Source organism: Aspergillus fischeri, genomic scaffold, assembly GCF_000149645.3.
Source record: "Aspergillus fischeri NRRL 181 1099437636264 genomic scaffold, whole genome shotgun sequence".
NCBI lineage: Eukaryota > Fungi > Ascomycota > Eurotiomycetes > Eurotiales > Aspergillaceae > Aspergillus > Aspergillus fischeri.
The window spans coordinates 3629929-3645969 of record NW_001509762.1 but is presented as its reverse complement, the minus strand read 5'-3'; the positions used below and the strand labels follow the sequence as shown (position 1 = coordinate 3645969).

At 51.1% G+C, this 16041-nt stretch overlaps 7 protein-coding genes across 7 annotated transcripts in view; 3 read left to right on the top strand and 4 right to left on the bottom strand.

Annotated features, from left to right (window-relative positions):
• Positions 1-2399: 2399 nt before the first annotated feature.
• NFIA_084480 (chloride channel protein) lies at positions 2400-5241 on the top strand (the record flags this gene model as incomplete). The annotated part of the gene is made up of 3 exons (XM_001260392.1): positions 2400-4592; positions 4646-5032; positions 5086-5241. 3 exons carry the CDS (start codon positions 2400-2402, stop codon positions 5239-5241), a joined length of 2736 nt encoding a protein of 911 aa, XP_001260393.1.
• A 352-nt stretch (positions 5242-5593) lies between these two features.
• NFIA_084470 (dihydrofolate reductase) lies at positions 5594-6343 on the bottom strand (the record flags this gene model as incomplete). The annotated part of the gene is made up of 1 exon (XM_001260391.1): positions 5594-6343. The coding sequence occupies one exon, from the start codon at positions 6341-6343 to the stop codon at positions 5594-5596; it is 750 nt and encodes a 249-aa protein (XP_001260392.1).
• A 340-nt stretch (positions 6344-6683) lies between these two features.
• On the bottom strand, positions 6684-7239 carry NFIA_084460 (RNA polymerase II mediator complex head subunit MED22; the record flags this gene model as incomplete). The annotated part of the gene is made up of 4 exons (XM_001260390.1): positions 6684-6866; positions 6941-7009; positions 7064-7128; positions 7206-7239. The coding sequence occupies 4 exons, from the start codon at positions 7237-7239 to the stop codon at positions 6684-6686; spliced, it is 351 nt and encodes a 116-aa protein (XP_001260391.1).
• Positions 7240-7926: 687 nt separating this feature from the next.
• On the bottom strand, positions 7927-8966 carry NFIA_084450 (spliceosome-associated CWC15 family protein; the record flags this gene model as incomplete). The annotated part of the gene is made up of 7 exons (XM_001260389.1): positions 7927-8013; positions 8062-8232; positions 8283-8364; positions 8418-8699; positions 8750-8826; positions 8880-8902; positions 8957-8966. The coding sequence occupies 7 exons, from the start codon at positions 8964-8966 to the stop codon at positions 7927-7929; spliced, it is 732 nt and encodes a 243-aa protein (XP_001260390.1).
• A 257-nt stretch (positions 8967-9223) lies between these two features.
• On the top strand, positions 9224-10215 carry NFIA_084440 (exosome non-catalytic core subunit RRP45; the record flags this gene model as incomplete). The annotated part of the gene is made up of 3 exons (XM_001260388.1): positions 9224-9387; positions 9445-9564; positions 9621-10215. 3 exons carry the CDS (start codon positions 9224-9226, stop codon positions 10213-10215), a joined length of 879 nt encoding a protein of 292 aa, XP_001260389.1.
• An 870-nt stretch (positions 10216-11085) lies between these two features.
• On the top strand, positions 11086-15264 carry NFIA_084430 (aminophospholipid-translocating P4-type ATPase DRS2; the record flags this gene model as incomplete). The annotated part of the gene is made up of 3 exons (XM_001260387.1): positions 11086-14009; positions 14063-14366; positions 14416-15264. 3 exons carry the CDS (start codon positions 11086-11088, stop codon positions 15262-15264), a joined length of 4077 nt encoding a protein of 1358 aa, XP_001260388.1.
• A 307-nt stretch (positions 15265-15571) lies between these two features.
• Positions 15572-16041, bottom strand: part of NFIA_084420 (putative terminal deoxynucleotidyl transferase) — a gene marked incomplete at both ends in the record, with an annotated part of 2022 nt that continues 1552 nt past the window's right edge. Inside the window, one exon of the mRNA XM_001260386.1 lies at positions 15572-16041. This exon is cut by the window's right edge and continues 1552 nt beyond it. Coding sequence (XP_001260387.1) covers positions 15572-16041 — 470 coding nt within the window.

The window sequence follows — 16041 nt, the reverse complement described above, 5'->3', positions numbered from 1 at the left end:
AATCCCCGCAGCGATATCAACTAGCTATCTAGATAGACGATGGACAATGCCCTGTGTTCGAGGTTCGAGCACGTATGTTTCCGTGATTATGATTCTTTAAGACTCGGAGATACCGGTTTGTCAGACCCGCTGGCTAGATCAGTGACCCACCTGGAATATGGGGTAGAATTTTTGATCTGGGGTATGTCAAGGCCTCTGATAGAGTCCTATATCCTCTTGACTCCTGCCTAACTTGATTATCAACGACAAACTGCTTGAAGAGACCATCGTCGCACTGCCAAGTGGACATCATGAAGCGTTGCTAAGCTTTACCTCAGTTGCCACGAAGCTTGTAACTCCGACTCGGCTTTCTGTTTCAAGTCATTTGGGCCGAGCGTTCGATCCTTTGCCAAGAACTCTTTGGCCGAGGAAGTGACGTACGCAATAAACAGTACGCTCTTGGTCCGACGTGTCATTGTGGTGTCTTCATCCACAGAAATGTTCGTTGAGTCCATGGCTCAATGACTAGTACATGAAGTTGAGTAAGTAGTGTATAATTTCGAGCTGCAGCTTCGAAAGGGTAGAACTCCGGCAATCAATTCGAGGACTAGATGCCTGGGTTGGGGATTATTATTGTGGGGTGTGGGGAGGATGGTCTTCTCTGCCTTGAAGCCTTGCGGAAAATCAAAGATCGCTCCGTCGCTACAGAGTGCTCGGTACAGAGTTAGTGACGGTGATGAAACCATGCTTTCAGCATTGGATCCGACAGCAACATGGCCCATCACAATGGTGTAGTCTCTGTACTTGAATCTGGGATGTCTTCGCCGGTCCCGGTATAGCTGTTTACAGGACGACTTGATCTATACGGTCCATATTAGAAGTGCAAGGCCGGGACTGCAATGAGAGAGTGTGTGACATTAAATCAATATTATAGCTATCTTTCTGGGCCAGCAGGAGGATATATTTACTCATAGTCTTGTAAAGTCTGGGCATTTCTTCGTGCCCCAGGATATATAATGCAGGACATACATGAAGCTTTCCACTAATAATAGCAGTGCCGCTGCTACCACCCGCATGAAGGGCTCATTAACTCATTATTGATGCTCATGCATCTGCAAAGGTGGACAGGGGTACTCGATAATTTATTTATCACGACAAAGGTAACTATATATATGGAATTTAGTGTGCCTGCTTCTTGAAAGACTGTTTATCTTGCAATTGCTAGCAGACTACCAGACTGAATAGTACAGAAGACTGCTACAGTAACCCATTCCCTGCAGTGTTTACTTGACATATATCAGAAGGTAAGTGAGACAGTGACTAACCTGTGTTTGGTTCGAGTTTCACAACTATCTGTATCAAATATCAGTTTTCCCATCCCAGGTCAGTGGCACAGATATGTTGATCGACATACTAGACAGGGAACCCTGTTAGGTTTATCATTGTCAGCACTTGGGCCGATCGAGCTTGCAGCTCGGATAGAAACCGGATGTCTCAACAAGGTGTTCCCGTCTATGTTTGAGACCTGATGCGTTTAGACCCTTATGGAGTCATTTACCGAGGGTATCTTGTATGATTGTTAATCATCACTACGTCTGCTGCTGCTCAGGTTCAACGCTGGCTTCTCCCTGGAGGCTTGGCAAGTGAAGCTACTAGTCTATACACATGCAGGCTTCTCCTTCGGGCCGGTGCTGATCGTAAGCCCAGCTGTAGCATCTTGTCCACACAGTCAACAGATCCAACCTTGATTCGTCTTTATTGAGCAAGAAAGACAATCACGGATTGATGATCCCCATGAGCCAACAGGATGACTCGTCTTGCCCCATTGATGATCACTCCAGATGATGCTATCTGTAGCCTGACCATGACTTGCGGGATGCGGAGGTCACCTGCCCGTGCCACGATTGCTTCCAAGCCCACTAGCAACGATTGGAGAAACGCCTAGATAATTGGAGTAAAAAGCATCTACTGGTACTTGCATCGACCAAGGGCAGGACCTTTCCGGTGGAAGTTTCGCCTCGAAAGCTATCGTTCACTTTTGTTTCATCACGTTTTACCTTTTTCTACACCATTCTCTTCTTCTCTGAGACTTCTTTCATTGTTGAATTGTTTGTTGATATTCAGTTGGTTCCGGGATAACTTCACCGCTTGACCGCTCCCGTACTATCAAAACAAGTGGGACTTGGTTATTCCACTCCAGGACATTTAAAGTTCCTCTTTTGTCTGTCGAGGGCCTGTGGTGGATATAGAGAGGGATATGTTTTTCAGTAAGTCGGATATGAGCAGATCCAGTTCCCTCAAGACGAGTCCTCCTTTAGTGTTTGTTTGTTGTGCCTGAGGAATAGTTATACTCTATCTAACAAGGTTCTCAGTTCTTCGTGTCTAGTTCGAAGCAAGAGCAGCTTCAAATAATCTCCAGAATGCCTCGGTCTGTTCCTCCAAATATATCGCCCTTGCCTCAAAATGACGACTCCAACCTTTCGGCAAGCGAATATCTAAACATCGCTTCCCGCACCGCTCCTCCGTCTCCATCGGCCGTCAGGCGTACACATTCCCTTCTGTCCGAAACTCATACCGGGTATCAGTCTTTGGAATCCCACATGGAAGCCGGTGAAACCACAAGTTTGTTAGGGAAGACTCGCGAAAATCGTCGGGGCACACCACGAAGATCGTACACCAGCATCTCCGCTATTCCGGCCCCTGATAATTATCTCAGACACTCCTTGACGAGCGGTAGCCTACGTCGGTCTCGACATCACAGCCGTGCAAATTCGCAATCCCTGCGATTTAGCCGAAGAGGCAGTATTGACGACGACCAAGGTGAAGACCTTCCACCATCGGCCAAAGATGGAATGACCGCTTCATTTCTTGACGAGCGTAACTGGTACGACCAGTTCACCTCGACTGACTGGGTGCATGACAGTATTGCTGATGGGGCGCGTCTGCGGGAACTGCGCAAGCGGAAGGATTTTCGCGGTCGCCTGCTCGCGGCGTTCGATGGTGCTCAGGGTTGGATTCTGGTTGCGTTGATCGGCTGCATCACCGCTGCCATCGCCTATTTTGTGGACGTGACCGAGGACTTCGTCTTCGATCTGAAAGAAGGATTTTGCACTACAAGATGGTTCCATAACCGTGAAAGCTGCTGTGCAGACACCCTGGACTGCTCTCGATGGCGGTCATGGTCGCAGATTCTCAGTCCGTCTGGTTCTGACAATGGATGGGTCGACCATTCCATGTTTGTGCTCTGGGTGGTTATCCTTTCGGTTATCTCATGCTACCTGACGCTGTTCACCAAGACTGTTGTGCCATCGTCGGTCTCGCTCACGACGCTAGATGAGAACCTCGGTGCCGGGACTTCTCAAGGAACGAAGCGTGACACCTCCGAGGACGATTCTCCAGCATCAGTAATTAGCCCGAGGACGCATTATCCAACTATCTCCACGCGCCCCGCCATGACTTACTATTCCGCAGCGGGCAGCGGAGTGGCCGAGGTGAAAGTCATCAACAGCGGTTTCGTCCTTCACGGCTATCTCGGGTTCAAGACTTTGGTCGTCAAGACTATTGCGCTAGTTTTCAGTGTCTCGTCCGGCCTGAGTCTTGGGAAGGAGGGTCCGTATGTGCATATTGGCGCCTGTGTCGGAAACATCGCATGTCGGTTGTTCTCCAAGTACAACGATAACGACGGCAAAAGACGAGAGGTGCTCAGCGCCAGCGCTGCAAGTGGGGTCGCCGTCGCTTTTGGTGCCCCAATCGGTGGAGTTTTGTTCAGTTTGGAAGAAGTCAGTTATTATTTCCCGCCAAAGACTTTATTCAGGACGTTCTTGTGCTGCATCGCGGCAGCTCTTTCTTTGAAATTCCTCAACCCCTACGGCACTGGCAAGATTGTCCTTTTTCAGGTCCGGTATGTGACTGATTGGGAGATATTTGAAATCGTCGTTTTCGCACTGCTTGGGGTTCTAGGAGGAGCGGTTGGCGCTCTCTTCATCAAGGCCTCGAGTCTGTGGGCGAAATCATTTCGCAAACTTTCCATCATTAAACGCTGGCCGATGCTGGAAGTTATTCTTGTTGCATTGGTGACCGGAGTGGTCAGTTTCTGGAATCGGTACGCCAAGCTGCCTGTCTCCGAACTCCTTTTCGAGTTGGCAAGTCCATGTGATCACGAGTCCGTGACATCGACTGGATTATGTCCCACCGAAGACGGGATCGGCGCGATTATCAGCGATCTGCTGGTAGCCTTCGTGATCAAGAGTCTTCTGACGGTGGTGACATTCGGCATTAAGGTGCCCGCCGGAATCTATGTCCCGTCCATGGTTGTTGGCGGTCTCATGGGCCGCATTGTTGGCCATGTGGTGCAATTCTTGGTTGTAAAGTTTCCAAACTTCTTTCTATTCTCGACCTGTCCGGTGTACTCGGGCATGGAGTCCTGCGTTGTTCCAGGAGTGTATGCAATGGTGGCCGCTGGGGCCACCATGTGCGGCGTAACTCGTTTGTCTGTCACTCTGGCGGTCATTCTGTTCGAGTTGACGGGCAGCCTGGACCATGTCCTGCCCTTTTCCCTGGCAGTTCTTTGCGCCAAATGGACTGCAGATGCCATTGAGCCTCGTAGTATTTATGTAAGTCTAGCGTCCATATGACTGCTAATCCCAGGATGAGCTAACTTTGATAGGACCTGCTCACTGATATGAATTCTTATCCGTTCCTCGACAACAAGATTCAGGTTCTCTCGGAGGACGAACTCGGGGATATTGTCCGACCTGTTCGGAAAAGTCGCGTGATTGATATTTCAGAATCGCCTTTTGTGCCAGCAACCGAGTTGCGCTCCAAACTGCAGCACCTGCTCATGGCAGGTGAGCTGGACAGCGGCCTCCCTATACTGCGCAACGATATTTTGTGTGGTATTATACCGGCTCCAGACCTTGAGTACGCCCTTGACACTATAGAGGATGAGGAACACACCATGTGCCTCATGTCAATGGACACGGCTTCTGCTGTCGTTGACAGCGAGGATTCCAACGGCAATAGCTGGGTAGACTTCCGCCGATATATTGACCCGGTATGTAGCCTCATTTTTCCCGCTGTGATTCTTAAACTGACAGTTCCTTGCAGGCTCCAATCTCTCTCGATATACATTCGCCCATCGATCTTGTCTACCAATGTTTCGCCAAATTGGGACTGCGCTATCTGTGCGTTCTCCGCGACGGACAGTACGCAGGCCTGGTCCACAAGAAGGCATTCGTCAAATATGTCAAGGAGAACGAATGAGCGAGACATCCTCTACCCACATGGATCGGGTTGAAGCATACTGCCAAGTATCAACCCATCTTTTTTGGCATACCCGGCGTTTGCATTCACATTTGTCCCATAATTCTTGCCCTACATATGTTCCTTGGTTGTATTAACTTTCCGTTTGGCAAGTCCTGTATATGAACCTCGGACTTGAAGCGAGGAACTCTGCTTTGGCATTTACACAGGCTTCATGTAGATTACGGTTGGCTTTTTGACGAGTCGTTTCAGCGGACATATATCATGACAGCATGTTATACAGTATATACGGAGCTCAATATTGACATATGTATATGAGATTAGCAATCACTCAATTTCCAACCCGTAGTCACTACAATATCCGTTCATAACCCACCATCTGGATCCGCACATCGCCCTCCTCCCTCCATTTCGACGAGACTTCCTCGCCCACCCACCCGGACACCTCCTCCTCGCTCGCCATCCTCCACTTCCCCCCAGCCGCAAGCTCCTTATCTACTGGGAAGAAAGTATCACACTCAAACTCCGTCCCATCCACCCTCTCCACATTCGTCATCACAATCCGCAGCGGTTGTGTCTCGCTCATCCGCAACGCAGAAGCATATATCTCCGCCCCACCAATCACAAATACATTCCCCAGTCTCCCCTCCGCCCCGTAGCCACCCTCCAAACTCGCCAGCGCGTCCTCCAGCCCTGTACTCACGAGAGCATCTGTCTGCGCCTGCGCCTGCTCTTGTTTCTGAGCTTGCGCCTGAGCCTGCTCAGCAGCAGCAGCCTTCGCCCTCTTCGCCTCCAACTCCCTCATTATCCGTTCCCGCACAGAACCAGTACTATCCCTCGTAATCACAACATTGATGCGCTTCGCGAGCGGGCGGAGGTTCTGAGGCAGCGAGTCGTAGGTCTTGCGGCCCATGATGATCGCGTTTGTGGTTCCGGGGCGAGGGGGCCGCGATGTCGCGCGCGCGAAGAACGCCATGTCTGCTTTTATGCGCGGCCAGGGGAGGGTGCCGTGCAGGCCGATGCCGAGGCGGGTGGGGAGGTTTTCGCTTGTGCGGATTGGGGTCGTGGCCACGATGAGGGTTAGGGGTTGTGAGGGGGGCATTTTGGTTGCTGTCGTGTAGGAGGTGGTTGTAGATGGAGGAATGATTTGAGATGGAGATGCAGAAAGTGGGTTGATTGGATTGTTTGGACGTGTCGCGCGAATCGAGCTGATATGGTTGATAAGAAGTTTATCGTGGAGTGATTGCCCCACTAGAGAGGTGTGAAGAGCATGCTCCAGATACTACGTTAGTAGTAGAGAGGTACGGAGTATTTTAGCATGTTTGTATTGCTGATGATTCAATGGGTATCTATAATTACAAGTTCCTATGGAACAGCCTGGAAAAACTTGAAGAAAACACCATACGCCAATCCCATGCAGAGCAAACCTCGCCCAAAAGTAATCACTTCGCAGGCTTCAACAGCCCACCCTCCGCAATAACCTTCTGAATAGCCTCAGCATTGCTCTCCAACTGCTCTCTCCGTTTCACATCCGCTTCGTCTTCTCCCAGAGTGTCGAGTTTCCCAAACAGCCAGGCCTCCTTCATTGTGCGGGTTAGGGAGAGAATATCCTCTGCTGCGCGCACCTGTCGTATACTCGCGTATCAGCATATAACACTTCGTATCCTACTGATGGGGCGACTTGTGCTTTAACACATACCAGCGCGGTTGACTCCACGTCAAGCTGATACGTTTCGACAGCTGTTGCTGTGTGACTTGTATTTTCAACCTGCGACTGAGGTCAGTCGGCTCCACCGCGGTCTCTGTCCTAGAGTACACGAACGGTAGCTGTAGCCATTATATTCTCGAATCGCTGGAGTAATTGTGAGATGTTGGCATTGATGCGATCTGCATGTGATGCGGTTAGTTGGGTTACTGTAGGTTCGAGATGCCAAGGGCAGGCAGGCATTGCGCTCGAAACTCACTATGCAGTACTTTAGATGAAGGTTGAGAGTCCATTATTGCGCTTCAATTGGGTTTTGACGGTGTTGATGTCTGGAGTTCATCTGAAGAGAGACTGGATATTATCCCTCACGCTGATGTTGAAGGTGGGGATTATGGCGGTCCAATATTCTGCCATCATCACTCCTGTTTGCTCAGTTTGAATCGTTGTTTTAGATGCCCTGTCTTAATGTATCTTTTTGCAACAAGAACTGACCGATCAGCCACATTACAGGGTAGTCTTGTAATTATTTGCACAAGCTAGCAGCACAGATATAGGCCTATCGCGTAGATGAATTACCCATACAGAAAATGTGGCATGAATTTGGTGTATCTTATATGTTGCGGAGTTCGGAACGGCTCATAGTCTCATGATCGAGCACCAACTGACTGCAAGCGCTCCTCAAACTATGACTTCAAACAAGGCAAACGTAAGAGTTAGGACATCTCTGAGAACCATTCACCAGGGGCGCCTAGGCCAACGAGGCTATGCCGAATGGCTTCAGTAGGGTTGCCTTCCTTCCCATCACTCTAGCCCGCCTTATGGTTACAGCAGGGTCGTCAAGCCAGTCATCCACCCTGCGGACTTCGTTCTAAGTTGAAATGGAGCTTGTACGTAGCTCCGGGTATTGCTCAAAAAGGCGAAAACGGGCGCCAGGTTTGTCGAGTATCAGTGAGAGTGCCAATCTACCGGACATACTTGGACTAGTGTACATTAGCAGTATTCTTCATATCCCTTCGGAAGACTTGACCCACCATAAATCTTCTGTGAAAATCGGAGCGCAACAAATCCTGTCATATCATTAGCGTCATTCCAGATGCCGCGCTGAGAAGTCTTACGTTGACAAACTCTTTGCCCCGTTTCTCTTCGGTCCCGCGAGCTTGATTCTTGAAGACAACGTCGTCGTCCCATCTCCGCTTGAGATTGAAGTCTTGGGGATTGAGCAGCGGGTTGCCCCTGGCAATGTCATACTCTCGTTGCTCCTCTTCCTGTGCAGCACGTTCGCGTTCCTAGAAATCGGTGAGTATGGTAGAAAACTACACAATCGAATGAAACCAACCTCTTTCTCTTTCTGCTCTAGCCTCTCCCTCTTAATTTTTTCCAGTTCCCGCATCAATTCCGCAGCTTCATCTTCGTCATCACTGCACCGTGTGAGCATGTTCCATCGCAGCCTGACCGGGAATGGGATATTTACCTCTCTTCTTCACTACTGTCATCCTCTGATCCTTCCGAGTCCGCGTCTATATCCCGAGTTTCCTCTAATATCCGCCGTCGTTTTGCTTCCGGGTCCTCTTCTGCTTCGCCTGCACCATCAGGAGGGGCCCCTTCTAGTAGACGTTTCGGCGCCGCGCTTTCAATGACCGGTTCAGTGATTGGGACTCCGTTCTTCTTGGCAAAGTGAGCCGCCTCAGCCTGGAGTAGCTCGGCTCGTAGGTCGCGTTGTCGGACTTCGGTTTCACTTCCTTGCCCTAGTTGACTGGAGATAGTCAGAATGGAGTGTCCTCCGCTGATAACGCGTTGACCTACCGAGTCTTGAGGTGTGTATATGCGGGTAGAAGTCGTTGATGATAAGCTGGTCCACGAAGGGCCTCTTTCCCTTGCGCCTATACCATGGTGAGCTCAGCTTCAAGCACGAATAGTGAGAATGAGCACCTACGGGATCGAAGGTGGGTCTGTGAGCTATGATCAAGTTAGCGCATTAACTTTGCAATGTCATATTTAGCTTCACCATACCTGTAGTCATGATGGGTTGTCACGGATGGGCTGTTGTATGTTTCCTGTTGGATGATCTATTCTTGCCGGAGGATGATAATGCCAATGTTGCGGCCTCAGGCTACAAGATGAATCAGCCATTCTCACCGCTTTCGGGCTACTACTGATATGATTGGCTTATCTGGAAGATTGATGATCCGCTGCATTCAATGACGCTGCAGAATCCAGAAATTTCCCAAAAAGTCCGTCTTGGTCGACCCCGTCGGGGCCAAGTCCGCCTCCGCAACCATGAACAAAGAAGCACCGCTCTCAATTGCTGAGCGCGACTTCATCCTCAATGCTCTGCGCGAGGATGTGAGACTGGATGGTCGCCACGCTGACCAGCTTCGTCCTCTGACCGTAACATTCGGGGAAGAGTACGGGCATGTGAAAGTGCAGCTGGGCAAGACGAGGTGGGTTCTGTCCCTTCGATTCAGCGTCGTATCTGAAGCAGACTGACCTTTCTATAGTCTCATTGTGCGCATATCGTCGGAAGTAACAAAACCTCGCGATGACCGTCCCTTTGATGGCATCTTCACAATTGCCTTAGAGCTTACGGCTATGGGCTCACCAGCTTGGGACAATGGACGGTATGGCTGGCACCATGTGTTGGACCGCGAATTCAGCTAATATCCATACTCATCAGACAAGGAGATCTCGAAGCTTACGTCGCACACGTCCTTGACCGACTTGTGCGCCACTCGAACGCTTTAGATACCGAGTCATTGTGCATCCTCAAGGGAGTCAGTTGCTGGAGCATCCGCGCCGACGTCCACGTCACCGACTACGATGGCAACCTCATTGACGCCGCGTGTATTGGAGTGATGGCTGGACTGCAGCACTTCCGTCGTCCGGATGCGGTTGTCAAGGACGGACAGGTGGTTGTCTACGGGCTAGACGAGCGGGTGCCGGTTCCCTTGAATATTACGCACAAACCTCTTTCGGTTACCTTTCACACCTTTGATGAAGGCAAACGGGTCATCCTCGATGCGACTCGGAAAGAAGAGCAAGCCTCGGAAGCGGACGTCGTCTTTGGCATGAATAATGCCGGAGATGTGTGTTTCGTTTCCAAGTTTTCCGGCTCCCCTGTGGATGCATTAGTATTTGTGTCGAAGTCATCGGTTGCTCTTGAGAAGGTCAAGGAGATCAATGCGATTATCGACAAAGCCCTGCAAGCCGATTCTGCTAAAAGGTCAAAGAACGGAATGGCGGAAGAATCAAGGGCGGAGAATGACCGGTGACTCGATACTCATGAGCATAACAACGACGAAAGGCAACATGGTAATGATACCAAGGATGTGATGTAATATAGAGCTCCATAATGATGTTTATTAGTCTCAATTGAAGTCTTCCCAGTCTATCTCTACAGTATTACACGTGTACAGGAGGTCTCGGTCGATCTAGAAAGCGAAATCACACATGGCTTCAGGCGAGACGTCCGCAGCCCCTGTCAATCATGTCGAGAAATCATAATCGGATCGACTCTTGGGGACGATGGATCGTTCTCAGGCCTCAGCTTTTACCCTGAGTGGGCCGGTGGACGCGCATCCTCATTTGGCACAGGAACAAAACGGCTGCTGGGGGGGGGAGGTAAAAGCGTAAATCGAGAAAAAAAAAAAAAAAAAAGGAAAACAAGCGGTCCTCAGGGGAATGAATGTCTCAACCAATTCGAATACTTGAGAACCTTTCTATCAAACTTCTTAGCTTTTCACGAACGTTGACTTCCGTGTCTCTGTTGTTGACTATTTATAAAGCCAGCTAACTAACTTACCTTGGTGAACCACGGCCGAGTGTCAGCACCGCCCAGTGGAATCCGCAACAGCCAACCAGCCAACGTCGTTTCGCCGCCCATCCCAAAACACCTCTTCTAGGCATTCAAGAATAGTCTACCATTTGCTACTTGCTGTCCTTATTCGCATCTTCCAGCTCTTCACAATCTGCCTCGTCCGATCGGTTCTTCCTTCCAACCCGTTCAAACCCCCTTGCGCAACCTCGTGGCCGTTGTTGTCAACCAAATTACCCAGCCACTCCCCACTCACTCTTCCCCGAGTCTCGGTCAATGCTTCAGGGTCACAACATCTCTGTGACGGAGTTTAGCCGCACCAAGCATCATGGCCAGCGGTAGGCCTCCAGGTCTCCATCCAGCCGCTGGCCGCGATGAGGACCTGATGCAGATGGAGGATTCGACTCCCATATACAGTACGGGGCAGCGCCCGCCGGTCAACGACGACAACCTGTTGCGACAGTACAATATTGACGATTCCGATCAGCCTCAACCGCGTCCCTCGGTCTCGTACGATAACTTTGTTGGCGGGCGGGCACCGCCAGCTGCTGGAGCCCATGCATCGACCTCTGCGCATCCTCCGGCCCAACCGGGGGCACATCTCAGCGATCCTTACTCCGGAGCGGAGGTGTCTCGAACCTATTCGCAAACATCCGGCCTGAGCAACTACCAGCGGTATTCAGTTGACGAGTTTGACGATGACCGGGATATGCATGGGTACTATAACATGGATGACGACGACCATATGGCGTCGCCCCATCGCGTACGGCAGGCGAAGGACAGGAATAGTATTTTAGGTTTGGGAGGCGGCCTGATGGGGAGAGCGAAGCACATGCTTGGAATGGGACCTGAGTACTCGGAGATGGATCTCCCGCTGACGGAGGCCGGGGCCAGAGCCGCACGGGTGGAAAGCGTTGAAGGCGGCGAGACGGCTGCGTCTAGTGCCCAGAAAAAGTCCAGGAAGTCGGACTTCAAGTTCGGGTTTGGTCGAGGGAAGGTCGACCCGTCAACGCTTGGTCCACGTATGATTACGCTCAACAACCCGCCTGCCAATGCTGTTCACAAATTCGTCGACAACCATGTGTCCACGGCCAAATACAACATCGTTACCTTCATCCCGAAGTTCCTATTCGAGCAGTTCTCGAAATACGCCAACCTGTTTTTCTTGTTCACCGCCGTGCTGCAGCAGATCCCCAATGTCTCCCCGACGAATCGTTACACCACTATTGTTCCACTGTTGATTGTGTTGTTGGTTTCTGCGATCAAGGAGCTGGTGGAAGATTTCAAGCGAAGAAACTCGGACAAGTCGCTCAACCACTCCAAAACCCAGGTTCTGAAGGGTTCCGCTTTTCATGAAACTAAATGGGTCGATGTGGCTGTCGGCGACATTGTTCGTGTCGAATCCGAGCAGCCATTTCCGGCCGACTTGGTGCTTCTGGCCTCGTCCGAACCCGAAGGTCTCTGCTACATCGAGACTGCCAACCTGGACGGGGAGACCAATCTAAAGATCAAGCAGGCAATCCCCGAGACCGCGCATCTGGTCAGTCCCGCTGACCTGAGCCGCTTGAGTGGGCGCATCCGGTCGGAGCAACCCAACAGCAGTCTTTACACTTATGAAGCGACTCTTACTATGCACGCTGGAGGGGGCGAAAAGGAGCTTCCGTTGGCACCAGATCAGCTTCTCCTTCGAGGAGCAACCTTGCGTAACACTCCCTGGATTCATGGTATAGTCGTCTTTACCGGTCACGAAACGAAACTGATGCGCAACGCAACTGCTACCCCGATCAAGCGGACCGCCGTCGAGCGGATGGTGAACGTCCAGATTCTGATGCTGGTCAGCATTCTCGTGTCTCTCAGCGTGGTCAGCTCCGTCGGGGACCTCATCATTCGACAAACTCAGGCCAAGAAACTTGTCTATCTCTACTACGGCAGTACGAGTCCGGTCAAGCAATTCGTGCTCGACATCTTCACGTACTGGGTTCTCTACTCCAACCTTGTTCCCATCTCTCTCTTTGTCACCATCGAAATTGTAAAGTATGCACAGGCATTCCTGATCAATTCTGACCTTGACATTTACTACGACAAGACCGACACTCCCGCCACCTGCAGGACCTCTTCGCTTGTCGAAGAACTCGGTCAGATTGAGTATATCTTCTCCGATAAGACTGGAACCTTGACCTGCAACCAGATGGAGTTCAAGCAGTGTAGCATCTACGGTGTACAGTACGGTGACGAAGTATCTGAAGACCGCCGAGCTACAGCTGATGACGGAGCCGAAGCTGGAGTTTACGACTTCAAAAAGCTCAAGGAGAACTTGCAGTCTCATCCATCCGCTGATGCCATACATCACTTCCTCACTCTCCTAGCGACCTGCCATACAGTCATTCCCGAAAGAAATGCGGCAGACCCCGACAAGATCAAGTACCAAGCCGCATCTCCTGACGAGGGTGCCTTGGTAGAGGGTGCCGCCGTGCTGGGCTATCGCTTCACCAACCGAAGGCCACGGTCCGTGTTGTTCACCACAAATGGTCAAGAGTACGAGTACGAATTGCTCGCGGTCTGCGAGTTCAATTCGACAAGAAAACGAATGTCGACCATTTTCCGCTGTCCGGATGGGAAGATTCGCATCTACACCAAAGGTGCGGACACTGTTATTCTCGAACGGTTGGGACCTGATAACCCTATTGTGGAAGCAACCCTGCAGCATCTCGAGGAGTATGCGTCCGAGGGTCTTCGGACACTGTGCCTCGCCATGCGTGAGATCCCAGAAGAAGAATATCAGCAGTGGATACAGATCTATGAGAAGGCTGCAACAACAGTCGGCGGCAATCGTGCCGATGAGCTTGACAAAGCCGCAGAGCTGATTGAGAAGGACTTCTATCTCCTTGGTGCTACGGCTATTGAGGATCGACTGCAGGACGGCGTCCCAGACACCATCCACACACTGCAGACGGCTGGAATCAAGATCTGGGTCTTGACCGGTGACCGACAAGAAACCGCAATCAACATCGGCATGTCGTGCAAGCTTATTTCAGAAGACATGACGCTACTGATTGTCAATGAGGATAATGCTCAAGCCACCCGGGATAACCTGACCAAGAAGCTACAGGCTGTTCAGAGCCAGGGCACATCTGGCGAGATCGAGGCTCTTGCTCTCATCATTGATGGTCGGTCATTGACATTTGCGCTGGAGAAGGACATGGAGAAACTGTTCTTGGATCTGGCAGTCCTGTGTAAAGCAGTCGTTTGCTGGTAAGTCACTGCTTTAACCTTTTACTCAATTCATGATGCTGATATCTTCATAGTCGTGTATCCCCCCTTCAGAAGGCTTTGGTCGTCAAGCTGGTCAAGCGGCATCTCAAGTCTTTACTTCTGGCCATCGGTGACGGCGCCAACGATGTTTCGATGATCCAGGCGGCCCATGTCGGCGTCGGTATCAGTGGTGTCGAAGGTCTTCAGGCCGCCCGGTCCGCGGACGTTTCTATTGCCCAATTCCGTTATCTCCGGAAGCTGCTTCTTGTCCACGGTGCATGGAGTTATCACCGTATCAGTCGAGTCATTTTATACTCATTTTACAAGAATATCGCCCTTTACATGACTCAATTCTGGGTAAGCAGCTCTGTGCAGACGCTTTGCTCTCTTGTACTGACGGAAATAGTACTCATTCCAAAATGCTTTCTCGGGTGAAGTTATTTACGAATCCTGGACGCTCTCCTTCTACAACGTTTTCTTCACTGTGCTCCCTCCATTTGTCATGGGAATCTGTGACCAGTTCATCTCTGCCCGTCTGCTCGATCGCTATCCGCAGCTATACCAGCTTGGACAGAAGGGACTGTTTTTCAAGAGACACAGCTTCTGGTCGTGGATCGCCAACGGGTTCTACCACTCGCTGCTGCTTTACATCGTCTCTCAGCTGATTTTCCTCTGGGATCTACCACAAGGAGACGGCAAGGTGGCGGGCCACTGGGTTTGGGGCTCCGCCTTGTATACAGCGGTCCTGGCCACTGTCCTGGGCAAGGCAGCATTGATCACCAACATCTGGACCAAGTATCACTTTATTGCCATTCCCGGATCCATGGTCATCTGGCTCGTTTTCCTTCCGGCATATGGTTATGCGGCACCGGCGATCGGCTTCTCCACCGAGTACTATGGCACGATCCCCCGGCTCTTCACCTCACCCATCTTCTACCTGATGGCCGTCGTCCTGCCCTGCATTTGCCTTCTCCGCGACTACGCCTGGAAATACGCCAAGCGAATGTACTACCCGCAACACTACCACCACGTGCAAGAAATCCAAAAGTACAACGTGCAGGACTACCGACCTCGCATGGAGCAGTTCCAGAAGGCGATACGCAAAGTCCGACAAGTACAGCGCATGCGGAAACAGCGCGGCTACGCGTTCAGTCAGGCCGACGAGGGCGGACAGATGAGAGTCGTCAATGCTTATGATACCACGAGAGGAAGAGGGAGATATGGCGAAATGACCAGTTCGAGGACACTGGTTTGATATGATTTGTTTCTTTCTGTTTCTATAGCTCCATCTCTTGTCCATTGCACCATACTGCCCATGTCTGTATTATTTACTTGGACTTTGCAGTCCTCGCTATGTTTGTTTCTCTTCTCCACGAGTTAATGTGAAAATCTTGTCATGATTGGAGGTTAGCGATGTGAACAGGTGCTTCAATACTACCGTTGAATATCTGTTTATTTGGATAATACGAATATGATGTCCAGTAACTGACATATATGTACAACGTACAATGTATCGCTTTCATACAACATAAAGTTTGATATAGTGGGAAGAGTGGGCAAGATTATCGCGTACATCTCTCCTGCGGAGGCCTCCAACCCACCCCCAACCCCTCGAGCACCAACCTCTCCCTCTCCTCCCAGGTCTCCCCGCCGCGCTCCAAATCAATCACCTGCCCGCCGCTCGTCCGCTCCCTCACCCCGCTCGAGTCGAACTTCCACCCGTGCGCCTTCTTGGCGTACCGCCGCAGATCCCGCTCGAAAGTCGTATCGCCCGACCAGCCCAGCACGGCACACCCGACTGTCCGCCACGGCGAGATGATGATGTCTACCCGGCGGTGGACGTTGGGGTTGCGTTTTCTGCGCTGTCTTTCTCCTTCTTCTGGGGTGTCTCCGCCACCCCCGGCGGGAGTCTCGGCATCATCGCCGTCCTCGAAATGCGGATCCTGCCAGACGACAAGCGCCTTATCCAGCGAGTCAAAGTGTCTGCCTGTGTCATCACCCCGGAAAGGCAGAGGCTGCTGTTCGCGGTTCG